This window comes from Macaca fascicularis, chromosome 7, assembly GCF_037993035.2.
Source record: "Macaca fascicularis isolate 582-1 chromosome 7, T2T-MFA8v1.1".
NCBI lineage: Eukaryota > Metazoa > Chordata > Mammalia > Primates > Cercopithecidae > Macaca > Macaca fascicularis.
Window position 1 is genome coordinate 20,275,336 of NC_088381.1, and position 24,826 is coordinate 20,300,161.

A 24,826-nucleotide genomic window follows, 5' to 3' on the forward strand; every position below is an offset into this window, starting at 1 on the left:
CTGCGTCGCCAAAGTCCAGATGCATGGTCTAGACAGAGACGTTCCATGAGACGACGGGGTGGGTGGGTGGGAAGCCTGATGCTGAGAAAGAGGAAGAGGCAGAGTTTGTGCCATTGCTGCTCCTTCAGAGCAAAACCAGGTCTTCCAAAGGCGGGTCGCGGTGGCTCACGCCTGTAATCCCAGCACTTTGGGAGGCCGAGGCGGGCGGATCCAGAGGTCAAGACATCGAGACCATCCTGGCTAACACGGTGAAACCCTGTCACTACTAAAAATACAAAAAATTAGCCGGGCGTAGTGGCGGGCGCCTGTAGTCCCAGCTACTCGGGAGGCTGAGGCAGGAGAATGAGGTGAACCCGGCAGGCGGAGCTTGCAGTGAGCCGAGATCGCGCCACTGCACTCCGGCCTGGGCGACAGAGGGACACTCCGTCTCAAAACAAACAAACAAACAAACAAAACCGGGTCTTCCGTTTGTCTTATGAGACAAAACAGGGTCTCATATATGTACAGATCCAATAAATAAAGGTTGAAAATATTAACAGATGTAAAGAGGAGTGACAGGGAGACTGGAGACAAAAAGAGACAAGGAGAGAAGCAGACAAGAAAGTTAAGAGAAGGAACAGAGAGATATTTACAGAGGAGGCAAGAAAATGGATGGACCTGGAATTCTAGACAAATTGATTCCTATCTCCACAGCCTGCTTTTTCTCTACGCTCCAGACAAAGCTGGATTTGAATCCTGGCCTTACCTTTAATATCTGTGCAGCCTTGAGTGACTCACTTAACTTTTCTGAGCCTTTTTTTTTCTCATCCATAAAACTGGGATTAAAAACCTATGGCCAGGCTCGGCGGCTCACGCCTGTAATCCCAACACTTTGGGAGGCCGAGTCATGCGAATCACGAGGTCAGAAGGGTGAGACCATCCTGGCCAACGTGGTGAAACCCCGTCTCTACTAAAAATGCAGAAATTAGCTGGATGTAGTGGTGCGCACCTGTAATCCCAGCTACTCGGGAGGCTGAGGTAGGAGAATTATTTAAACCCAGAGGTGGAGATTGCAGTGAGCCGAAATAGCGCCAGTGCACCTCAGCCTGGCGAGAAAGCCAGACTCCGTCTCAAACAACAACAACAACAACAACAACAACAACAACAACAACAAAACTAATTAAGGCCTGTTGTGGTGACTCATGCCTATAATGCCAGCACGTTGGAAGGCCGAGGCGGCAGATTGGTGGAGTGCAAGGAGTTCAAGACCAGCCTGGGCAACATGATGAAACCCTGTCTCTACAAGAAATACAAAAGCTAGCCAGGCATTGTGGCCTATGCCTGTGGTCACAGCTACTTATGAGGCTGAGGCAGGAGGATCACTTGAGCCTGGGAGATGGAGTTTGCAGTGAGCAAAGATCACCTCACTACATTCCAACCTGGGTGACAGAGCAAGACCCTGTCTCAATAAACAACAACAAAACACCTCACTTAAAGGGTACTGATAATATGGAAGCATTTTGTATTGTATATGTTATTGTTCTTATTATCTTTGCATCTGCACTTGGGTTTCCCTGGTCAAGACAGTTGTTCCCTCTTTCTTCTCTGCAACATTAGAGGTCTTGCCACTTTTCCAGTCGTGCCACATTGTACTGACCCCACAAGGCCTCCTGAATGGACATAGAAATGATTCTAAGGGCTGCAATAGATTATTCTAAGAGGAATAGATGCCTCACTAGTTCATGCCCAGGCTCATACCTCCTCCACCACTCTAGCCCTTCAAACTAGCTATTACAGCATCTTTCAGGTAGTTAACTTCCGTTACTGTCCCCCTGAAAATGTAGACTCTGTCCCTAGTAATCATTGGAACAATCCATTTCAACTCAATGAAATAATACATATAAAAGTTCCTTGTAATTGTAAAGTGCTTTAAAAATATTAAATACTATTTACAATAATAATTCTTATTAAATAAATAAAATACCATATATCAATACCATATATTGATTACTTCCATATGCTGTAAAATAACTTTTTAAATGAGCATTAATATATGATGTGCCTGTCAAAGGCACATGAGGGATAAGAAAAGTGCACAAGTGGCTGGGCGTGGTGGCTTACGCCTGTAATCTCTGCACTTTGGGAGGGTGAGGCAGGCAGATCATGAGGTCAGGAGATCGAAACCATCCTGCTAACACAGTGAAACCCCGTCTCTACTAAAAATACAAAAAAAAAAAAAAAAAAATTAGCCGGACGTGGTGGCAGGTGACTGTAGTCCTAGCTACTCGGGAGGCTGAGGCAGGAGAATGGTGTGAACCTGGGAGGCAGAGATTGCAGTGAGCAGACATCACGCCACTGCACTCCATCCTGGGTGACAGAGCAGGATACTGTCTCAAAAAAAAAAAAAAAAAAAAGAAAAGAAAAGTGCACAAGTACATGTGTTTTCTCAGTGGAATTATTGTTCACATTTGGGAAGCTACTCTCTAAACTTGGGTAATTTCTCTACTCCTCTGGCTGTCTTATTTCTCCTTCTGTAATTATCTCTTCCCACTCCCTATTCCTTAATCTTAGTAACCACCCTCTCAATCAAATAGCTACCCTATGGCTCTGGAAGATTATCTCCCTATTAATCTGGATAAATACACGCTATTCTAAGAAGTTATATTTATTTACTCATGGCTACTTTTTAACCTAGGTAAAGAGACCCCACAACACAGGTAACATTTTCCACACTACAGCTGCATAACTCTGTTCTCTAACAATTGATGTCTTACCAAGAGAAGAAGGAATGGACCCAAAGGAGAGGTGGATACTTCTAAGAATACCCACAAATGAAGAAGGTGGAAAAAAAGAACACAAGGAAGGCCTAAGGGGAATGAAGGGAATGAGAGTAGTATGGGGGAGTTCTTGATGTAAAGGGAATTCTCTTTCCCAAATACTCTCTCTTAAGATTTCTGAGTATCTTACTGTCTTGCGGGTACAACAGGATAGCAGAGGTAAGGGACTAATGCCACAGTGCTACTCCACCTTAACTGACCATCTACGCTGAAGCCCCTCATCTCTATTTCAACTCTAGCATTCATTCTCCTTGCTACCAGGACAAAGGTCAAGTCATACCTGGAGCTAGGAAACAAAGCCCTCTCAAGTCTGAATATGAGTTTTATGAGGAGAGAGGGCAGAAGAGGGGATCACGAGGAAGGCAGAGATGCCCTGACGACCTCATGCCCTGGTACACCACTTGCCTCTGGATTAAACAGCATTAGGGAGCCAAGAAAGGAAACACATGTGGTGTCTGGAGACCTGTGCCTGCCTGTCCCAGTCCCACACCCAGTCATCTCACCACACCCTTCACCACCTCACTTTACGTTGTCCTCCAGCCCAGGAACTAGGAACTACGGAGAGAGAAGCCAAGGGAGAGGAGGAAGAGGAAACTAACGATTCCCTGCCCAACCCCAGCCCCACACCCAGCACCACCAACAGGTGAGCAAGCTTGCCGAGGAAACGCAGAGGGCATCCTGTGAGCAGGAAACACGTCTGAGCCTGGAAAAGAGGCAGAGAAGTAAAAGATCAAAGGCGAGGTAGGGGGCGGGGAGGAAAGTGGGAGAGACAAAAGGAAAACAAAAAGTGGGGGATCATGAGAAGTAGAGGCAGGAAATAACAGGGCTTCAGACATGGGTGCAGAGTGGAGGTGGAGGACACAGCACAGATGGCATAAGAATTAATATTTCCCTGGCTCCTCCCAGGGACTCCTTTCTCAGCCTTGTAAGGAGTGCACAGAGGTGGCAAGGAAGCACCTTGCTCCTCTTCCTGGTTCTAAGGAAAAGGTGACCTTGAGCCAATGGGTGTCTTTCCCAGTGCCTGCCTCTAACCCTGTGCTTTCTCCATATCCTCCTCTGGTATCTGTGTTTATTCCGCGGTTTCCCCGCGGCTGCCCCCGGGAGAAGGGAGAGGTGGCTGGGGCAGGCCGAAAGCAGAGGATAGGTTGGGCAATGTCACCCTTCCACACCTACAGGGTAGATGGATCGGGTTTCGGTTTAAACCGAGGGGTTTGGGGGAAGGGTGTTGGGGTTTAGCTAGTCCACGCGGGTGCTGTCCTCCACTTGGTGCTGAAATCTGGGCCGCCACATCCCGGGGGTGGGTGGGGGCTACATCCCCGGCTTTAGACGCGCGAATCTCAGGTCCCGCTAATTACCTGGCGGGTGCTGCCCACCCCTGCCCCCGCGCACCTAGCGCGGTGCCAGGGGGGAAGGCGGGGCCTCGGGGAGCCCCACCCCTGGAGACTGCGGCTGGGGCCTCCCCCTCCTCCGCCAGCCTGCCACTAGCTCATTGCGCCTCTCCTGCAGTCTGGTTGGCACCGGCTCCCATTCCGGCTTCAGCCTCCAATCCGACCCCCATTTCGGCTGCAGCCTCGGACCTAGCTCCGGCCCTCAGTCTATCGGGTTGCATCCTCCCTCCCTGTTCCGGATCCTATCTTGCGCCAGCGCCTACTCCAGGATCCCGTAGCCAGACCTCAAGCCATGGCTGGTCCCTTCTCCCGTCTGCTGTCCGCCCGCCCGGGAATCAGGCTCCTGGCTTTGGCAGGAGCGGGTTCTCTAGCCGCTGGGTTTCTGCTGCGACCGGAACCTGTACGAGCGGCCAGTGAACGACGGAGGCTGTATCCCCCGAGGTAACAGTGCCTGAGGCGCGGGAGGAGGCGGGGGCAGGTGGTGATTGAAGGTGCGGGTAGAAATGAGAATCCGAGCAACAGAAAAGGGCTATAATCACGAAGGCCCTGGAGCTGGAGGGCTGTACAGTCTGCAGACCTCAGCGGGGTGGGGGTGGGGGCCAAAACCATAAAGCAAGAACATTTCTGGGGACCTGCCAAGACCACCTCTGGCCCTGCGAGTTCCAGCTGCACTCGCTGCCCAAATCCCTAATTATAAAGCCTGGAACTATCCTTTTCACTCCCCTCCATCTCCTTCCCTCATTTCCTCAATTCCTGTCCTTAAGGCTTTTCCCCTCCTCCATCCCTAGTGTTGTGTCATGGGAGGAAAGAACTGAGCAGATCTGGAGGAACTGAGTTGGCCAGCCAGAGGCAACTAGAACTACTAGAAAAGCATAGACTCTGAAAGTCCCTAAAGAGATTACCAAGGTTTAGCCTCTTTCTAATTCCCCCTCCTCCCACGGAGCAAAGCCAGACATGGCCAACTGGACAGCTCCCAGGTAACTGCATTAGGTCTAGGGTCTGTGCCCTCCCTCCATGGTCACTGGGTACCCCCTCCCCAGCGCTGAGTACCCAGACCTCCGAAAGCACAACAACTGCATGGCCAGTCACCTGACCCCAGCAGTCTATGCACGGCTCTGCGACAAGACCACACCCACTGGTTGGACATTAGATCAGTGTATCCAGACTGGCGTGGACAACCCTGGCCACCCCTTCATCAAGACTGTGGGCATGGTGGCTGGAGATGAGGAGACCTATGAGGTAGGGGGTCCCCAGAGTCTCCCTGATGATCCAACTCATCTTCCCAGTCATCCCAGCTCCTTCCCCCTAAAGACCTCTCACTTTCCCCCAAGACTCTGAGCCCCCCCATTCTTAAGTGTTCTGACCCAGTGAAATCAATGCACAGTTGAAGTCTGGGGAAGGATTCCCTCTCCTTAACTATCTCTCCCTCTTAACTCCCCTTAGGTATTTGCTGACCTGTTTGACCCTGTGATCCAAGAGCGACACAATGGATATGACCCCCGGACAATGAAGCACACCACGGATCTGGATGCCAGTAAAGTGAGTTCAAATATCCCACTTCTGATTTGCATTGCTTGTGTACAACACTGTATCTCCCATCCCTTCACCTTATTTCCTGACTCATGGTCATTACACTGCTGAGCTTTTAATCTTAATGTAAGGAAAGAATCATATCTTAAGGGGCAGCATATATGGAGATGAAAGGATAGATAAGAATGACTATGGCCCGAGGTGGGCGGTTTGGGGAAGGGTCTGCAATGCCCCCTTCAATTGGAGTGCTTTCCCAACGGGCCTCTTCTTCCAATGCACGCAAGTAGAATGCACAAAGAGTCCTCTAATGCCTAAGGAAGATCTCTCCTTTCCCAGGGGCCCTCAGTTCCCACCGTGTTTCTGTGACTTATATTCATTTCCCTTATCTCCCAGATCCGTTCTGGCTACTTTGATGAGAGGTATGTATTGTCCTCTAGAGTCAGAACTGGCCGAAGCATCCGAGGACTCAGTCTGCCTCCAGCTTGCACTCGAGCAGAGCGACGGGAGGTGGAACGTGTTGTGGTGGATGCACTGAGTGGCCTGAAGGGTGACCTGGCTGGACGTTACTATAGGCTCAGTGAGATGACAGAGGCTGAACAGCAGCAGCTGATTGATGTGAGGGTCTTAAGAGGGCGCTGGTTGGTGGGAGCAGATGGAAAAAAGAGCCAGAGGGAAGGCTGGGCCAGATGAGACATGGGCTCTGAGAGGCCCAGGGGCCACCATGAAGATTCTTAACCCAAGTCCCGTTACTCTTCCCAGGACCACTTTCTGTTTGATAAGCCTGTGTCCCCATTGCTGACTGCAGCAGGAATGGCTCGAGACTGGCCAGATGCTCGTGGAATTTGGTATGAGGCTGCTCCTTACCTCTTTTGTCTTCATGCCCTCATAAATGCTTTTTTTTTTTCCCTCTATCTCTCCCAATTCTTGCCTTGCCTCTTGAACACTGTCCCTCTCCTGCCCTCAGGCACAACAATGAGAAGAGCTTCCTGATCTGGGTGAATGAGGAGGATCATACACGGGTCATCTCCATGGAGAAGGGTGGCAACATGAAGAGAGTGTTTGAAAGATTCTGCCGAGGCCTCAAAGAGGTTGGAAAAGATTGTGTAGGGGAACTAGGTGGGAGGACATAAAGAAAACCAAAGAGTAGCATAAATAGATTATGTAATTTATCAACCCACCCAGGACATGTCTGATAGTAAAAAGGACTATCTAGGACTCACTCTAGGAATAAAGGTATAAACCAGCTGGGACCATACTGGGAAAACCAGGACATGTGGTCACCCTAAAATTAGGAAAAGAAAGAGTGTCAGGAACCTTAGGAAGTGAATAAGGCAGTTGCCAGATAATGCAAGAAAGGAATAATTGAGATGTCAGGTCAGTGCCTGGGATGTATGCGGTGGAATGGTGAGGTGTGCAGATAAGGAAAACATTTGAGCTTAGACTGATGTTGGCAGGGAGAGGTTGCTGCGTTCACGACTTTAATATAACCATCCAGGTCTGAGCCAATGTAGGCCTAGACTCCAGGTTCTATCATTCTTGTTAAAGTATCAGGTCGAGGCTTTAAGTTGAGAGTTGGGAGAGAGACTGGGGAAGGTGGAGTATAGAATGGTTCGAGTTCTAGAATATGTGGCTCTATATGAGAGGTTGAACTGAATCATCAATCCTACATAGACTGGGTCTCCATATTCAAGTCTACATTAGAAATCCCCATAAACTCAATTCAATTCTTACTGTATGTTCTCAAACATACAGTTCTATTTTAGATTTGCAAAGAAAAAGGGCTCCTCTTTTAGATTCTGAGAAGTTTCTACTATTTTAGGCAAGTAATAGATAACATATTCTGACTATGAGTGGGTCGGGAAGTACCTTTAAAATATATGCCTCAGTTTCCTCGTCTATAAATTGGGATAATGAGATTTTCTACATTTTAGGTTGTTGTGGGGATTAAATGAAATACAGATAAAGTACTTAGTCCAAAGTAAGTGCTTAGTAAGTGTTAAAGTGTTAGCTGCATTATTATTCTAGATGGAAGGGTTTCCCCCATGTTCAGCATGTAAGATATGCCCTATGCCATGGTTCTTTCTGAACTATAAACAGGATCCTTTTACTCACGTTGGGTAGTGGTCTTTGTGACCGTCACTCTGGTAGATCCCTTGTCTCTTCAACTCTAATAATCATCTTCATGACTACGTGGTTAAGTGAAGCAAAACGCCTTCCCCCTGCCCCTATTCCTATGAATCTGGCTTTTCTGCTCTGTTTTCATCTTTCTCTGCATTGACACAGGTGCTCCATTCACAGCTAACAGAACGTTATCTTACCTCTTCCTGTCAAAGCTTACACCTTCATCTTCTGTCTGAAAGGACCCTTCCAAGCTCTAGGCTCATTAGCAAAGCAAAGATAATTGATGCATGCAGAACTCATTGAATAATCAGTCCTCTCTCAGTTCAGTTTACCACCTCTGTTCATTTCCCTAGATCATCCCTAATACACCACTCCTTCGAGTTTTCTTCTTTCACATATTATTTCACAATCTCATTATTATGCACATCATAATTTTGCATCATGCATGCATGAAAACAATAACAAGCCATTTTCATTAAAAAAGACCAGTGTCATCCATTCACAGCCAAGTTTCTGTTCTAGACATATTTCTAGTGTTCTTGTGTGTCTAGCTAAGGGAGGGTCCAGGGTTAATGAAATATCCCTGATTTTTCATTAACAAAACCTTTGTGGACTCAGGTGGAGCGACTTATCCAAGAACGTGGCTGGGAGTTCATGTGGAATGAGCGTTTGGGATACATCTTGACCTGTCCATCTAACCTGGGCACTGGACTTCGGGCAGGAGTGCACATCAAACTGCCCCTGCTAAGCAAAGTAAAGGAGTTGTGGGGTTACAGAGGGGTGTGAGTAAGGAAGGGTGAGTTGTGGATGGGGAGGGAGTGGACCCTTTGGAAAGGAGCCAAACATGTTGTAGCTAAAGGGTCAGGGGACAGGCCAGGCACAGCGGCTCATGCCTGTAATCCCAGTACTCGGGAGGCCAAGGCGGGCTGATTACTTGAGCCCAGGAGTTCAAGACCAGCCTGGGCAACCTGTGGAAACCCCATCTCTACTACAAATGCAAAAGTTAGCTGGGTGTAGTGGAGGCTGAGGTGAGAGGATCACTTAAGCCTGTGATCACTCCAGCCTGGGTGACAGAGAGAGATCCTGTCTGGAAAAAAAAAAAAAGTCAGGAAACAGAGCTCTGAGCAGGTTCAGGGCTCTTTCAGGTAGGACTAGTCTCTGCCTCTATCGACCGTGCTCCCAATCCCTATCTCCTCTCTAGGATAGCCGCTTCCCAAAGATCCTGGAGAACCTAAGACTCCAAAAGCGTGGTACTGGAGGAGTGGACACTGCTGCCACAGGCGGTGTCTTTGATATTTCTAATTTGGACCGACTAGGCAAATCAGAGGTGAGATCCTAAGGGATTAGGGTGAGGAGAGCTATAGGTCTGTGGGGGCTGAAATATGGCAGTGAGTGAGCCTCCGGGATGTAACATAATCTGAAATGAAATTCAGGTCGAGTGGGGAGGCAACTGGAAATCAGCAGGCAAGTCAGTCAGTGCTAAAGAAAAGCTCAGATTGCAGGAAGCAGAGATCAAAGATTAGTGTCCTTCAGGTGGAGCTTGTGCAGCTGGTCATCGATGGAGTAAACTATTTGATTGATTGTGAACGGCGTCTGGAGAGAGGCCAGGATATCCGCATCCCCACACCTGTCATCCACACCAAGCATTAACTCCCCACCACCAACTGATGTCTCAAGATTCCCAGGAGTTCTGCTCATTCTAATGATGGCCCATTCTACTTGCTCTGGACCTGCCCCCGCATCCCCTGCCTCCATCCTAGTAAAGACTCCTTGCTATGCTGCAGCTGTCTATGTTATTTCTAATGGTGGGGTGAGGAGGGGAGCAGGCTTCAGGAAATGAAAAGAGGCAGTGGGATTATTTATGATGGAAAGAGACTCCAGATATGGCATCCTGGGAACACTGATTCTCAGGTGGGTGGAAAGCATTAACATTTTACCCATATTCCTCATCAGCTTCTGAAAATAATCAGGATGCACTTCTGTTTGCACTTTATTCATTATGACTTAAGATTTCTCTCCCCACAATCTCCTTCTACTGTAGAGACAGGCTCAGAGCAGGTGGCCAAGGAAGCTGATAGTCAATACCAGGGACCAGGAAGGTCGTGACCAGTCCTGGAGGCCCCAGGCTGTACTTCGACCTATAATAGACAGGGAATGGGAGTCGTATCACAACTCTGCTCTCCAGGAGCATTGATACTTGGAAATTAGCGCTCTGCCTGTAGACTCCTTCACTCCAGGGATCTCCCTGGGTGCACTCTAAGAGCCAGACAGCACCAGATTAGGGGTTTGATTCGGGGTCAGGGGATGGAGGCTCAAGCTGTGCAGCTGGGAACTCACCTTGCTGTTCCGGGCTCTCCTTGCCCTCATGCTGGGCCCATGCAACTGCTCGTCGCTGCTCAGGACTCAGAAAGGCCATTTGCTCAGGAGTGACAGCCACAGCCTGAGCACTGGTGAGACTAGATAGTTGGGTGGGACTAAACACCACCTGGGGGCAGGGGTAGGAATCAGTGCATGCCAGTTGGGCCCTGGCTCTCCTGTGGTCACCCCAGTCCATTAATACTTACAGCAAATTTAGGAGGAGGGATGACAGAAATGGCAAGAGGAGTAAGGCCCTGGATCTGTCCCTGCAGCAGTGCTGAAAGAGCCAGGTCTGGGATCCCAGCTGTTGAAGCAAGTGGCATCCAAACATTGTCTTAGACTCACCTTCCTTCTCTTCAAACAGATAGACCTTCTCTAACTACTCCCAAAGTGCCCTACCGTAGACCTTCCCCAGTATGTCTCTAGCCCCTTATTTAAACACCCTCTCAGGTCCCCACTTTAAGAATTGCAGGGCAGTCTTCCATCCAGTCCACCCATGGTATAGAAACCAAACCAACTTGCACCAGCAGTAGCCCAGCTCCCCACCTGCTATGGTGCCAATTTCAGTGAAGATCTCAGGCCCCCAGTTACTGACTGGGCCAAAGCCACCAGGCAGTACAAGGAGGTGGGCCAGAACCTCCAGTTGTTCTTCAGAGCACTGGAGATGCAGGGTGCCCAGGAAGAGAGCTGCTTGGCTGTAGAACAGTGGGAAGGAAGGAAGAAGAATTCAGCTTCAGCGAAAGGGGCTGTGGTCATGAGACAAAGGAAGAGATGGCTTCAGATGAGTTCCCTTCCTCCATGGGACCAGACCTTCATGATCCTTCTTTCCCCAGTAAGTCCACCTTTACCTCAGCACCACCACCCTCAGCCCCTTCACAAGTGACCTAAACTCCCTTTTTTTTTTTTTTTTTTTTTTTTTTTTTTTTTTTTTGAGGCGGAGTCTCGCTCTGTCGCCCAGGCTGGAGTGCAGTGGCGCGATCTCGGCTCACTGCAAGCTCCGCCTCCCGGGTTCCCGCCATTCTCCTGCCTCAGCCTCCCGAGTAGCTGGGACTACAGGCGCCGCCACCACGCCCGGCTAATTTTTTTGTATTTTTAGTGGAGACGGGGTTTCATTGTGTTAGCCAGGATGGTCTCGATCTCCTGACCTCGTGATCCGCCCGTCTCGGCCTCCCAAAGTGCTGGGATTACAGGCTTGAGCCACCGCGCCCGGCCAAGTGACCTAAACTCCCAACTGCTGATGTGCTGGAGCTCCTCTGGCCGCAGTCCACAGAGCGTATAACCCAGCGCTGTCAGATGAATGAAGTCCAGGTGGCTCACATGCCGACCACTCTGCCGTAGGAAACTGGAGACCACAACGCGGAGCTGGGGTGGGGGTTGGGGGCAGAGGGGAAGGAGAAAAGTTATGGAGAATGAATGGACAGGGAAGTGATAGGTGTTGCTGGGTTACACTCTGTTACTATTAAGACCTAAAGAGTCACGGGGAAGGCTGAGGACTCAGAAAAGAAAAGGATAGAAAAAGAAGAGGCCTCCAGGAAAAGAGGTAGGAGACAGTATTATGTGTTCAAGGCCTCAGAGTGAATAAATCAGAGTCCTGAAGGTCACTAATAGGGGGTATCAACAAAAGATAGAAAGAATGACCAGGTAGGGTCACAGGAAAAAATTCCTTGGGCTTTAGATGATCTACAGGGCTGGGTCTGTGGGATGGGTGTTTGGGAAGTGGTAGGGAGGAGGAAAGGTGTTACCTGAGTGGAGCTCCAGCCATCTATCTGCCCCAGGGTGCTCAGCACTCCCCAGTCCACTAGGATCAGCTCCTGTAGTTCCCGATCTCCTAGACCTATTAAGAGCCGACCAAGCTGCAGGATCTGCTCAGGACGAAATCTCCGGGGGGGACCCCACAACTAGGAGAAAGAGAGGAACAATGTGAGTGGAAAAGCAGTGGATTGGGAGTCAGAATGCTGGGTTTTAAGTCTTGCCTCTGCCCTTAGCTGTATAACTCTAGGCAAGTCACCTGCCTTTTCTTTAGTTTCCTCCACTGTCAAATGAGACAGTTGCCTTACAGTTCCTCTAACGTGTTTTGAAAGACAATGCAGGCCGGGCGCGGTGGCTCACGCCTGTAATCCCAGCTCTCAGGGAGGCAGAGGCGGGAGGATAGCTTGAGCCCAGGAGTTCAAGACCTGCCTGGGCAATATAGTGAGACCCCGTTTTCCACAAAAAGGGAGACAAAAAAAAGACAAAAAAAAAAAGCAAAAGACATTACAGTCAGTGGAAAAGAAGAGCAAACTAACTCTAGTCCATGAGTTCTACACTTCTTTGTGCATCAGACATAGAGACGCTTATTAAAACACAGATGCCTGAGGCCCAGCACAGTGGCTCACAGCTGTAATCCCAGCACTTTGGGAGGCTGAGGTGGGAGCCCAGGATTGCTTGAGCCCAGGAGTTCAAGACCATCCTGGGCAACATAGCGAAACCCCATCTCTACCAAAAATACAAAAATTAACCAGGTGTGGTGGTGTGCACCTGTAGTCCCAGCTACTTGAGAGGCTGAGGCAGGAGGATCATTTGAGCCCAGGATGTAGAGGTTACAGTGAGCCAAGATCACACCACTGCACTCCAGTGTGGGTGCTGGGTGACAGAGTGAGACTCTGTCTCAAAAAAAAAAAAAAAAAAAAAAAAAGCAGATGCAGATGTCTGGACTCTTTCCCCCAGAGGCTTATTTATTTACTTATGAGACTGGGTCTTGCTCTAACACTCAGGCTGGAGTGCAGTGGTGCGATCTCGGCTCATTGCATCCTCTACCTCCTGGGCTCAGGGGATTCTCCTACCCCAGCCTCCGGAGTAGCTGGGATTACAGGCATGCGCCACCACACCCAGCTAATTTTTTTTTCTATTTTTAGTACAGACAGGGTTTCACCATGTTGCCCAGTCTGGTCTCAAACTCCTGGGCTCAAGCAATCCACCTGCCTCAGCCTCCCAAAGTGCTGGGATTACAGGCATGAGCCACTGCGTCCAGCCTCCCCAAAGGTTTTTATTAAGTCAATCTAGCATGGTAATCTGGCACTGACATTGTTCCCGTGCTCGGTTCAACAGCACATACACAAAATAAATTGGAATGATACAGAGATCAGGATGGCGCCTGCGCAAGGATAACACACAAATTCATGAGGCATGCCATTATTTTTTAAGAAAGAAAAAAAAAAGAATAAAGGAAAAAATCTGTTCTCTTAATGATTGTGATACACATTAAAATTTGGTAACCACTGCTATATTCCCTCTATTCATTATACTAGCTCTCTTTCCTCAATATTTATTCCCCCTCACCTCCTACTTGTGACCCAAATCTTCTAACTCTTTTATCTCCTGCTTCCCCCACCTCTCATCCAACTCTCCATTCTCTTCTTCTCCTACATCACACTCAAAGAGCTTCCTCATGGCCGACCTTACTTGGCTCTCCATCACTAACCTGTTTTGCTTTCCCCATGCTGCCCACAATTCCTTGGGCCCAAGTCCTGCATCTCCTACAAATAGTGTCAGGCAGTCCTCAAAGTCTGAGAGGTTCATCTCTGCAATCTGGGTTGCAGACCAGGCTGCTGGGAATGTCCCTCGTACATCTGCACAATTTGGCACAGGTTCTGAAGGGGGAAGGCAGGGCCAGGAGGTATCTGTAGATGGAATGACTCTTCCAACCTTTGGAGGATGGAGCACTGTGGCAAGTAGGGATCGAGGGAATATTACAGAGTAAGATGAACAGGGCTTAGAAGTTAATAGAACAAAAAGTGATTGGAGATGCCAAGTCCCTTGTTTTATAGATGGAAGACTGAGGACGTTGGTCAGGGATTTAATGGCAGAGCTGAATTTGAACCCAGTTCTTGAGCCTCACAATGTCTCCTTCAAAGCTGCTAGGGATCTCCCCAGCAGAGAGCTCCACACTTAGCCGAGCTAGAGCTTTGTCAGCTGTTTAAAGAGACAAGAGAGCAGGAAAATGGAAGTTCTAGGCTAAAAGAAAACTTAATAGTTTACAAACTCCCAAAGCTATAGAATTCTAGAACTAGAAGAGATCTGAAGATCATCCCTCTAACCTCTTTGCTTTATAAATTAGAAAACCCAGTCCCAGAGAAGAGCACATGTAGAACCCAGACTGTTTGACACTCGCTGTACATCCTGCTGGACATATGAGTATTTGGGTAGTTTCACCTGGAAGATCCTCAGCAGCTGGTCGCACAACCCCTGCTACCAGGGCTGCTTTCTTGGCAGCCAGCTATGGCCCCCTAAACAGCGGTCCAACTCTGCTCTGCTCCCAGCTCTGCTGCTTTTCTAGAAGCCGCTCCAGGGTCTCTGGACCCAAGGCCTCCTGCATGAGAAGGTAGAAGGAGAGTAGGGAGATCTGGACAGATCAGGGCCTGCTGCTGTAGCTGTAATTCCAAAGTCCGGTCTGTTTCGCAGTCTCCCCCTAGATCTAGGCTTCATATCCTTTGCCCTCTTTGGCCATGGGTCCCCATAACCAGCTCACCAGTCCCCTCTATGCATTTACTCCCTTCCTTTCTTCCTTCATCTCATCCTGGAGATCAAGGAAATTGCCTCAGTAGACAGAGTGAACACTAGGCGTCCAGCTTGCTCTACTTCATCCTGGCTCCACAACTCTGGTTTCCTGGGGACAGGAAGAAAATCAGGGGCTGGGGAGCTGAGAGAACTGTGAGGAAAAGGAAGGGGAAAAGAGAACATGCTAGGATTTGGGACACAGGGCTCCAAGGGACCTTAAGAATATAGAACAGGCTGCCACTGATGATGGTGGTTGAAGGATTGGGTACAGAATGAGTTAGAATCTGAAGTTCTCGAAGGTCCATACCCAAGAACAGACTCCTGCAATAGCAGCCATCCCAGCTCTGTGGCAAATGTCTCTCCTAGGCAGAAACCTTGCAGCTGACTGAGATGGGACAGCAGGATCTGTAGGGGGATCTGTCGTGTGCTCTCTATCCCCAGGAATCCAACCAAAGGGCCTAAGGTCTCCAGCACTTCCCCTGAGAGAGGAAGACTCCTTTGGAGTTGTAGCAGCTCTAATGGGAGCAGGGGAAGCAGGCAGTCTGGCCAGGTGGTGGGAATAGTCTGCTGGCAGCAATGGGTATAGCAGTGTAGTGATAGGTGAGAGTCTGGACTTGGCACTCAGAGAAAAGAAACCATGGGGGCGGAAAGGGACCAAAGCTGGGACAGAAGTGGAATGGCATTTGCCACTGTAGCAATAAACGCCTAAGAGCCTCACACTGCAGGCTGCTGTGGTCAGGTGTTGCTGCTAGTTAGGCACCAGGCGAACAAAGTCCCTTAGCTTCTCTGAGCCTTGGTCTTTTCAGCTGAAAGCAGGGTGGGTGGCCTGGAAGATTTCTCAGGCCCTCGCAGCTTTGACATTAGTCTAGGACAATGTGGGCGGATCATGCTGTCCTGCATCTGGAACTGGGGAGGGCTGCTAATGGGTACAGAGCTAACCAGAACGCTCAGGGCCACTGCAGGGTAGTGGGGGAGGCAGCACCAGCCATATGAAACTGCCCCAAAATGGGGAGAGGAGCTCAGCTGGGAGATCTCACACTTACCTGACCAGGGACACACACAGCTGGACCAGCACCTGTTGTACCCATATTTTTAACGCCATCTTTAACCTGCATGAGAATTGGGTGTGTGTGTGTGTGTATGTGTGTAAGTGGGGAGGTATGAAAGGCCTTCCCTGGCCTCAGGGAAGACGCCTTCCTCCCAACCAGAGAGAGCTCGTATCCCTGATTGTCTCATCCTCCTTGCTACTCTTATACCCGAAAGGTCTGCAGCAGTGCTGCGGTCTGGCAGGCTGAGAGGCGTGACAGTTCAGGGGCCAGGCAGGAACAAGCCCCAACCAGGACTCGCCTGGGGATGGTCTGGAGTGTCTGGGGGCTGAGGCCAGGCAGCAGAAGATGCAAGGAGCAGAGTTCCTCCAGGGATAGCTAAGGAGCAAGAGAAACAAGAGGCCTGAAGAGGAAGGGAAGGGTGGTGGGGAAGACAACAATCACAATGCAGCAAGGCAATAAGTATGAGGGGAGTGGAGAGAGAGGAGGGGCAGATGCAGAAGCCAGGGGAAAGGGGGATAGAGACCTCTGGAGAGAGGCTGAGGTTGCAGCTACTCACATCGTGCCTAGGAAGGAGCCGTCCAAGCAGCAGGACAGCCTGTGTTGGGATGGGACCAAAACCAACAGCTCTCAGGACCCAGCAGCCAGGTCCTAAGTGGGTTCCTAAGGCAAACCCTCCAAAACTTCCCACTCCCTCTTAAACATCCCCAGTAACCATCCTCAGTGACTCAGGTCCCTTCTTGATCTGAGGAAAGGGAATGAAGGTGTCCTCGTGTGGACAGAGTTTACGTCTATTGTTCACCCAGGGAAAGGAGGGGCTGGTTTTATCCCTGAATGGGATTCTCTTGACAGGGCTCAAGCATGGATGGAGGGTGCATGCCAGGGAGTGAGAGAGGCAAACCTGAGCAAGTGTAACACTAGCTCCCTGAGGGCAGGAAGCATGGCTCTAAGCTGGGGCTCTGACAGCTCCTGCAGGAAGCGGAGGCCCAGCTGAGGGAAGAGAGGGGCCCAGACCTGCAGCTCCCGGGGGCTCAGCACCGCACCTCCAGATGAGCGCAACACCCCCAGAAGTTCATATGCCACCTGTAACCAAAGAAGGTTTAGGACTGGAGAGAAAAGACAGATGAACCTTGAACTTCCTCTCTAATCCCACATCTGAATTTCCCAGGGCTGGGGCTAGGGTTTGGAACTAGGGATTGGACTGGAGTAGATTAGGTTCAAAATGGCAAAGGGTGTGTTTGGGGTGCCACAGACCAGATAGGGAAGGGCCAGGAAGAGGTGGTAACAGGTAAGAATGGCCATGGAGTAAGGAATGGAGGTTGCAAAAGTGGGATGGGGGGCTGGCACCACTATGCTCAAGTTGACACAATGGGAAAGCCATCCACACAGACCCAGGGGAAGCCTAGAGTCTTCTAGGCTTGTGCTGAGGGGCTCACCCATCCTTCCGGGCTGAGGGTCCCGTTGGCTGCACATTCCAGCAGCCCCCGTTCTACCGGCCCCATCGGATCACTCAGGGGCACTAGGCTCTGCAGCTCCTCAGGGCTCAGGAAACAGGCGAGGGGCCCAAGCCTGAGGAGGGCATGAAGCTGACCTTTGTGTGGTCCCTGAGGCTAGCACTAAGCAGGCCTGGCAGCAGACCGTGTGGGTACATACACTGGGCACTCTGACCACTACACCACTACACAGGGGCACCATCTATAGACCTCTCCTGGAACTCTGTGCTGCCTGGGGCCACTGCCTACTCCCTTGCCCCTTCCTTCCTAGAACACCTACCCACCATGACACCTGTACCTTCCTCTCTCTACCTCTTCCACTCTGGCCTTGGTTACTGATCCCACAACTCACCTGCGTACCTGCTCCTCACCATCCTGGACACTCTGGTTTACCAGGCTGGGCAGCATATGGCGGGCATGCCCGGGCCCCAGACCTGCTGCTGGCCAGCTATCCTCCAGGGCTTGGATCTGAGATGGGGAAGGTTAGCTCACACTGGGGTCACTGTGGGGTTCTTGCAGGGAGGGGCCACTGAGAGACATGCCATTGACTCTCGTCCCCACTAGCAGAAGATGGGCCAGTCAAATAAAGAAGATGATTCTCATACCTGGTGAGGGCTGAGCTGCAGAAAGTTCTCCAGAGGGAGGTGGGGGAGGAGGGGCAGCACTGCCCACAGCAGCTCCTGGGGCCAGGCAGGCACTTCCCCAAACAGTTCAGGGGCCAGCAGACGCTTTGCCAGAGCCTCCTTCTGTTCAGGCCTCATTCCTGGGCTGTAATCCCGGATGGCAGCCAGGCTACGAGGAGTAATGGGTCTTAACCCTTTGTCTTCTTCCAAACTGTTTTCCCCTGACCCTCTGTAGTCCTGCTGTCTAGATAGGAAGGAGACTCTCCCTGTCTTTGTTTTGTTATTTTGTTAAGATGGAGTCTCGCTCTGTTGCCCAGGCTGGAGTGCAGTGGCGCGATCTTGGCTCACTGCAACCTCTGCCTCCCAGGTTCAAGTTATCTTCCTGCCTCAGCCTCCCAAGTAGCTGGGACTACAGGCGCCCACCACCAAGCCTGGCTAATTTTTGTATTTTAGTAGAGACAAGGTTTCACCACATTGGCCAGAGAACTCCTGAACTAGTGATCTGCCTGCCTCGGCCTCCCAAAGTGCTGGGATTACAGGTGTGAGCCACCACGCCCGGCCTCTCCCTGGTTTTATAGAGAGGACCTCTCTGATCCTTTTGTAGTTCATTAGCATCATGACTGGGTTTTCACACTCAGGTATGAGATGCGCCTCTCTCAAACCTTGTTACGATGTTGGCACATTACCTATCTGGCATGAAAGAAAAAAACAGGAGCTCCGGAAGGAGCTGCTCCAGCTGGATGGGGTTGGCCTGACCCTGACAGGAGCAGGAGGAGTGGTACAGGAACCTTACACACTGTCGTTGACTAACAGGGATGGTGGGAAGCGCATCAGGTCAGAGACAGCCAAGAAAGGGATGAGTGGTGACAGGTCAATGAAGAGCTGGGAGGTGAGGCGCGGGTACCGCTGGATCAGCAGGGCTGTCAGGCGACCCAGGGCCTGCTCCTCGGATGGTGGTACCTGTGGGGACACAGGAATGGATTCTGCCTCTGGAGATGCTCAGTATCCCTGTCACTTCCTCTCTGGAGTTCCTCCTCCCACTAAGGCAAGCCCTCTGAACACTAGGCTCCAGGTGCCCTTGCTCCCCTCTTTCTCTATGCTCACCTGCAGCTTCCCCTGCAGCATGAGTGTCAGGAAGCCCTGTGCAGCCTCCCTCTCTGCTGAAAGCACCAGCTGCTGGAGGTTTTCTGGGGGCATATGCAGGTATGCCTGTGAATAGGAGGTCATGGTGGGTATGGCCTCACAGGGCAGGGACCTCTGGCCCGGTTGTCACCCAGCCCACCCATGGGCCCTCCACCTGTTACCTGCACTAGAATCTGCAGGGCCCAAACACTCTTTTCCCTCTGAAGCAGATCCCACAGCAAGGGCTGGTGGGAAGAAAGACAATATGCCAACAGAGCTGTCTTCTCTGTCTCTCCTGCAGCTCCCCCAGGCTTTCCAACTCCACTTGCTGGGATGCTCGTCCTTCATCTCAACTGTGATTCTTCAGATATTAAGCTCTTTTAGGTCCAGGATCATATCTCTAATTTCTCTTGTACCCTCTCCCATGCCAGGTCCATAGTTGGATCAATTAATACTTGCAGACCTGAACCAAATACTATGAGACTATCTAATTCCATTTTACTGGGCCCAGGGCTTGAAAAATGGAGCCCCAAAATGGAGTAAGGAATCTTTATATATCCTACAGAACCTAGCAAAGTGCCTTGCATATAATAGGCATTCAGTGAATGAATTATGGTGTTTAACATATTCCCACCCCTCCATTCTACAGAGTAAAAACTGAAGCCCAGAAAAACTAAATGAAATTGCTTGCCTAAGATCACACTAATTTGTGGCACAGTTGAACCTAGAACCAAAGTTTTCTGATTGGTAGTGTCCCTGAATCTTTCTCATTCCTGCCTTATCTTCCTGTATTCTGCCAGCCTCCAATTCTCAATCTCTAGGAAAAAATCAAGAGTCCTCTAACTTGATCCTTTTTCTTTCTGGTGCAGAAAGCAAAGAGCCTAAAAGAATAACAAGGTAATATTTATTGCACGCTTGTGTATCATGCACTGTGCTAAGCCCACAGCATGTATTATCCCATGTACCAGTATCATCCCTAGTTTATAAATGAGACGAGAAAAATATTGCTCAGAGAAGTTAAATAACTCATTCAAGGCTGGTCACAGAACCAAGATATAAATCCAAGCCTGTGTGACTCTAGAGCTGTGTGCTTCAACTACTACCCCACACTACTGCCTCTGAGTACACGAGGAATTCCCCTGGAGGGCCTTCTCACTGTTCTAGGAGCTTTCCCTCTGGCAGAGCACTCACACTAAAGCAGGCCAGCAGTTCCATCTTGCTTATACCAGAGCTGGGGTTGACAGTGGGTTCCAAGCCTGGTGGGGTTGGCTGCTCCTCCTCTTGTTCCAGGTATTCCCCAATTGTCCGTAGCACACTGCGCCGGCCCTCTGGGCGAAAGGCATCCCAGAAGGAGCAGTTGTCTGGGAGACTGGAGAGCAGTAGGGCCCGACCCAGCATCCCCTGGGCCTCAGCGCCCCCAGTCCCTGGACCCAAGAGGAAGGTCAGCAGGCGGAGGAGATAGTGTAGGCGTGTGGGGTGAGCAATGGCTGGCACAGAGGACTGACAGCATGGCAACTGGGATAGCATGCCAAGGAGGAAGGGGCCAGGGGTCAGACAGAGTGGGGATGGTCCCAGTGGTGGCAGAGAGGGCAGAAGGGGGCCCAGCAGCCCTTCTAGGAAGCAAGTGTCATTGCCCCCACGACTTGTCCGGCACTGGCCTGCTAGCCAAGGCCAGAAGGGCACCAGGGCCTCATACATGGTGTCATTGGCACAGACCATCACCAGGAAGCTGCGCCCATCTGGGCAGCATTCCCCACAGGGTCCAATGTGGCAGGGTGGGAAAGCAGTGACATCTGGGGAGGGGCCCTGGCACACATGCTGGACCCAAGCCTGGTTGCTGGGGGGCACAGCCTGTAGACTTGCCTCCCCACACAGTCGCTCAGCCCACAGAGTCTCGTTCTCCAAGAAGCAGCCCCAAAAGATGTCTGGGGTGAGCGGAACAGGGGGCAGGCCTTCAGGGCAGCTGGTAGGGGGTGGGAGCAGGCCAGCACAGAGCCGCTTCACCAGGCGGCGGTTGGAGCCAGACAGGGCTGAAAAGGAGAGGTTACTACAGATCGCATTCAAAAACTCATCAGGAAACTGGTCATGACAGGCCTGTAGCCAGCCTTGGGCACCTGGTGCCCATGAGACTGCATACCACACAGCGGTCTGGCAGATGGCAGTGGTGCTGGGAGGGGGCTGTGGAGTGACAGGCTTGGTGTGTTGGCAGAGCAAGTGGATGGAGAAGTTGGAAATGCTGTAGGGTGGTGCTGGGCCTGAGTGGTTCTCACAGAGGGCCTCCACAGTGATGGCTCGCCGTTGGCGTGGGCTGATGTGGGCTGAGGGCTGAGGAGCTCTGGGCAGAGGCACACCTGCACTCAGGCAGTGAAGGAGGGCAGGGGGTGGGGGTGGTGATCCAGACAGAAAGCCCAGCGCCTGGACATCCCAGGAAAGGTTGTGCCGGACGCCCCTGGGTGCAGAGGGAGGAGCAGGCAGGATCTGGTCAGTTCACATTTCCTCTGGCTGAAGATTCTGACCCTGACCCAGAGCCCTCAAGGGGCATGGCAAGCATAGGCTTTTCTACAAGTGAGGTCCCTGAGAGTTTAGGCATTACTGGTTGAAATGCTGCGACAGGGCAAAAAGGAGAGAGCTGCCCCGCCAAGCTCCAAAATCACCTAGGAGAAGCCCCAGTTGGAATGCTTTCTGTCCACCTGGCTCCCTTCTGTTTCCTTTCTTCATATGCTTTCAGATAGCTTACACACAACCCTCAGCGGGCCTCCCGTTAAGAAATCTGCTCAGCAACTCAATATGTCTAACTATGCTCTGGCACTGTCGTACTGAAGTAGGAAGAGGGTAGAGGAATCCAGCTGTGTCCTTATTTTCCAAATCCCATCTTTACTAGCTAACATTATTAAGCACTATGTGCCAGCACTGTTTTAAGTTGTTTGCACACACAGTATCAACTCATTTAATCGGGTGCAACAACTCTGCGGTAACTAATATTATCATTCTCATTTTATAAATGGGGAAACTGAGGTATAGAAAGATTATGTAACCTGCCCAGGGTCATATGGCTAGGAAGACGTGGAGCTGGGACACCAACCCAGACAGTCACACTCCAAAACCACTAAACCACACTCCTCCCATCAGTTTTCCTCTCTAGAGGCTGATGTCATCAGCTCTCCACCTCTAGATTTTCCAGGCCCAATCCCTCAGAACTGGTCCCCTCTTACTTACCATAAGAGCAGCTGTTGAAGGTTACCTAGGAGGGAAGGAGTAAGGAAGAGAACTACTCCAATTTCACTTTCCTTGCCCTGCCACATCCCAGCCCCAGCCCTGGCCACACTCACCTCCCTGGCACTGCCCATTGGCATCAGGCTCTGGCTGCCCCAGAATGGAAAAGACCTCATCCTGCAGGGAGTGAGTGACACGGAGCAGCCCCTCCTGAAAGGCAGCATAGAGGGGGGCCCCCACTGTGCGTAGCAGACCGCCCCAAAGCGCCTCCTCGGACCCGAGCTCCCCTGTTGGGGTAAGCAAACCCAACAGACCCTGCAAAAAGTGAGGAGCTGCCTCCCTCCCATCGAGGCCTGTGGCATTGGTGGGATCCACACTGGGCTGCACCTGCACCAGAGCTTGCCAGCGTGTGCCCTCTAACAACAGCAGCAGAGAAGGCAACCAGTCAGCAGCCAGGACACAGTCAGAGGGCCCATTACGGGTGCATGGGGGCCGAGTTGGGGTAGGGGGGCCCCCAGGAACTAAGGCTCCCAGCAGCACCTCCACAAGTCCACCCAGCACCCCTGCCTGGTGCACCAGGAAATCTCGGGGAGTCTGCTCCTGTCCCAGCAGTGCCAGCAGATCCCCCAGCAGCCCTAGCATTGGCTCCCAGTCGGGGCTGCCTGTCAGTGTCACTAAAAAATCATGGAGCTGGAACGCAGGTGGCTGGAGAGGTGGGGGCTCTCCTACTGGTCCTTCCCCCATTCTCCCAGGCTCAAAGGAAGAAGAAATGTTGGCCAGGAATGTAGAGAACCGTGAGTGGCTCAGGGAGCCCTGGGAAGCCTGGTCCAGAGTGGAGAGCAATGACTTCAGGAAGGAGAGACCAGGGTCCGGGGACTGAGGCCCATAGGGGCCAGAGTCACTGTAAGGAGAGAAACCAGAGGTTACTAAAGGGGAGGTAGAGCCCAAACTCAACACTGCCTCTGAGCACAGTTCTCTACCTGGATCTAAAGATGAGGTGAGGGGATAGTCAGCTGAACCCCTTTCATTGGCCCATAGTAAGTCTTGGCCTGCTTTTCTTAGCCTCATTTTTTCCTTTTGCATAAGTCTCTGCCTCTCTCCTTTGTCCTTCTATCTAACAGGTTAACCTCCACATTCTTAAAATCTTTTTCCAGCCACCCTCCTCCTCATCCCCAGTTCTGTTCACTGTTCTTCTCACCTGCAAAGGACAGCAGCAGCAGCAGTAGCAGCAGGGGCCAGAGGCTCAGAGCCATGTTTCCAGGTGAACACTGGTACCGGAGGGGAGTTCTGGTTAATCTCAACTGTGTGGGATAGCCAGGTGAGGGCAGGGCACTGCAGGCAGCCTGAGGCTCCACTGACACTGTAGTGTGGTCTTTCAGGAAACAATATCTGTAACCTGACAGCAGGTTTGTTACCTGAGCCACTGAATATCTGATCCTTTGGCTCTGGAGAAGGGTATGCTTCTGTGAGAGGAACCAATGATAGGGGATCCCAGGGGCCCCTCAGAGGAACCCAAGGAGATTGCTTGAGTTAGGAGCCCCTGATGCAGAAAGGAATAGGCAGACATGGAGATGGAGAACTGGAGAACAGGTGTGTAAGGGTGTAATCTGGGGTTCTGCAGAAACATAGAAAACAAAGAGGATAGAAAGGAGCTAAGAAGCAAGTAGGATTTGAAGAAATTGAGGAAGAAAGGATGCCCAGGAGCAAGAAACTGGGCAGCAAGGTATAAATAGATGAGAAATGAAGACAGAGGTCTGGTCCAAGGATGGAGAATTCAGGAAGAGGAAAGCTGCTTTCGACTCACTATCCAGAACCACAGAGTGTCAAGAGCTGAGCAGCACCCCAGAGATCACATAGACCAAACTTTTCAACTTATGGATAAGGAAGCAGACCCAGAGAAATGTGATTTATTTATTAGGCCATTCAAATGTTTGGGTCTTCCCTTCCCCTCTGGGATGCCCTATTATTTGGTTCTTTCTCTGTGGTCTAGGTGAAAGCCCTCTCAAAAACTCTGAGCCAGGAGAGAAACCAGATTCAATCACTACGCACAGGGACTGATCTCCCTACACACAGAACTGCTCATGGAACAGAGAGAAAGAGATGTCATTCAAAATAATCTGGTCTGGTCAGGGTTAGAAGTCTTTTTTGTTGTTTTCGTGTTTTTTTTTGGGGGGGGGGGTTTGATTTTGTTTTTTTTGAGATGGAATCTCTCTCTGTTGCCCAGGCTGGAGTACAGTAGGGCTATCTCACCACTGCAACCTCTGCCTTCCAAGTTCAAGCGATTTTCCTGCCTCAGCCTCCTGAGTAGCTGGAATTACAGGCATGCGCCACCACGCCCAGCTAATTTCCGTATTTTAGTAGAGATGGGGTTTCACCATGTTGGCCAGGCAGGTCTTGAACCCCTGACCTCAAGTGATTCGTCCACCTCAGCCTCCCAAAGTGCTGAGATTACAGGCTTAAGCCACTGCCACAGGCCAGGGTTAGAAGTCTTTTCCATTCTCCATTTATATTTTCCCAAAGGCCTTCACTTTACACCAACTCTAAATAGCAATTCAACACTGAAGCTATACCCAAACTTTT

At 50.8% G+C, this 24,826-nt stretch overlaps 3 protein-coding genes, 1 long non-coding RNA gene and 2 other non-coding genes across 16 annotated transcripts in view; 3 read left to right on the top strand and 3 right to left on the bottom strand.

Annotated features, from left to right (window-relative positions):
* The first annotated feature begins 3,366 nt into the window (after positions 1-3,366).
* LOC123574668 (creatine kinase U-type, mitochondrial) lies at positions 3,367-9,638 on the top strand. Of its 11 annotated transcripts, none has more exons than XM_045397248.3 (10): positions 3,367-3,557; positions 4,323-4,645; positions 5,245-5,443; positions 5,648-5,743; positions 6,128-6,349; positions 6,494-6,579; positions 6,699-6,822; positions 8,474-8,608; positions 9,057-9,182; positions 9,389-9,638. In XM_045397248.3, exons 2-10 carry the CDS (start codon positions 4,497-4,499, stop codon positions 9,503-9,505), a joined length of 1,254 nt encoding a protein of 417 aa, XP_045253183.1. In that variant the 5' UTR covers positions 3,367-3,557; positions 4,323-4,496; the 3' UTR covers positions 9,506-9,638. The 11 variants fall into 11 exon arrangements, with proteins under 11 accessions (XP_045253183.1, XP_073851803.1, XP_045253180.1 ...); XM_073995702.1 differs by having other exon boundaries at positions 6,172-6,349; XM_045397245.3 differs by having other exon boundaries at positions 3,367-3,459.
* A 194-nt stretch (positions 9,639-9,832) lies between these two features.
* On the bottom strand, positions 9,833-23,636 carry LOC102146584 (stereocilin-like). Its single transcript, XM_073998446.1, is given in 20 exon segments — positions 9,833-9,993; positions 10,193-10,340; positions 10,420-10,517; positions 10,760-10,908; positions 11,433-11,575; positions 11,956-12,111; positions 16,006-16,173; positions 16,355-16,393; positions 16,697-16,725; positions 16,728-16,878; positions 17,232-17,364; positions 17,641-17,756; positions 17,894-18,080; positions 18,705-18,871; positions 19,016-19,120; positions 19,216-19,278; positions 20,225-21,482; positions 22,250-22,274; positions 22,363-23,147; positions 23,445-23,636. Coding segments are annotated over 19 exon segments (3,852 nt in total). The 5' UTR covers positions 22,991-23,147; positions 23,445-23,636; the 3' UTR covers positions 9,833-9,904.
* Positions 13,285-13,391, top strand: LOC123574780 (U6 spliceosomal RNA). Its single transcript, XR_006699975.1, has one exon. It is a non-coding gene; the product is annotated as a U6 spliceosomal RNA (small nuclear RNA).
* On the bottom strand, positions 14,405-15,228 carry LOC141407191 (uncharacterized). Its single transcript, XR_012414910.1, has 3 exons — positions 15,057-15,228; positions 14,721-14,858; positions 14,405-14,561 (listed from the first exon to the last, which is right to left on the bottom strand). It is a non-coding gene; the product is annotated as an uncharacterized lncRNA (long non-coding RNA).
* Positions 18,504-18,607, top strand: LOC123575024 (small nucleolar RNA U13). Its single transcript, XR_006700194.1, has one exon. It is a non-coding gene; the product is annotated as a small nucleolar RNA U13 (small nucleolar RNA).
* LOC102115029 (cation channel sperm-associated protein 2-like) overlaps positions 23,392-24,826 on the bottom strand; it is a 29,115-nt gene continuing 27,680 nt past the window's right edge. The window contains exon 5 of the mRNA XM_073995720.1: positions 23,392-23,642. Coding sequence (XP_073851821.1) covers positions 23,413-23,642 — 230 coding nt within the window. The 3' untranslated portion in view covers positions 23,392-23,412. The remainder of the gene's footprint in view (positions 23,643-24,826) is intronic.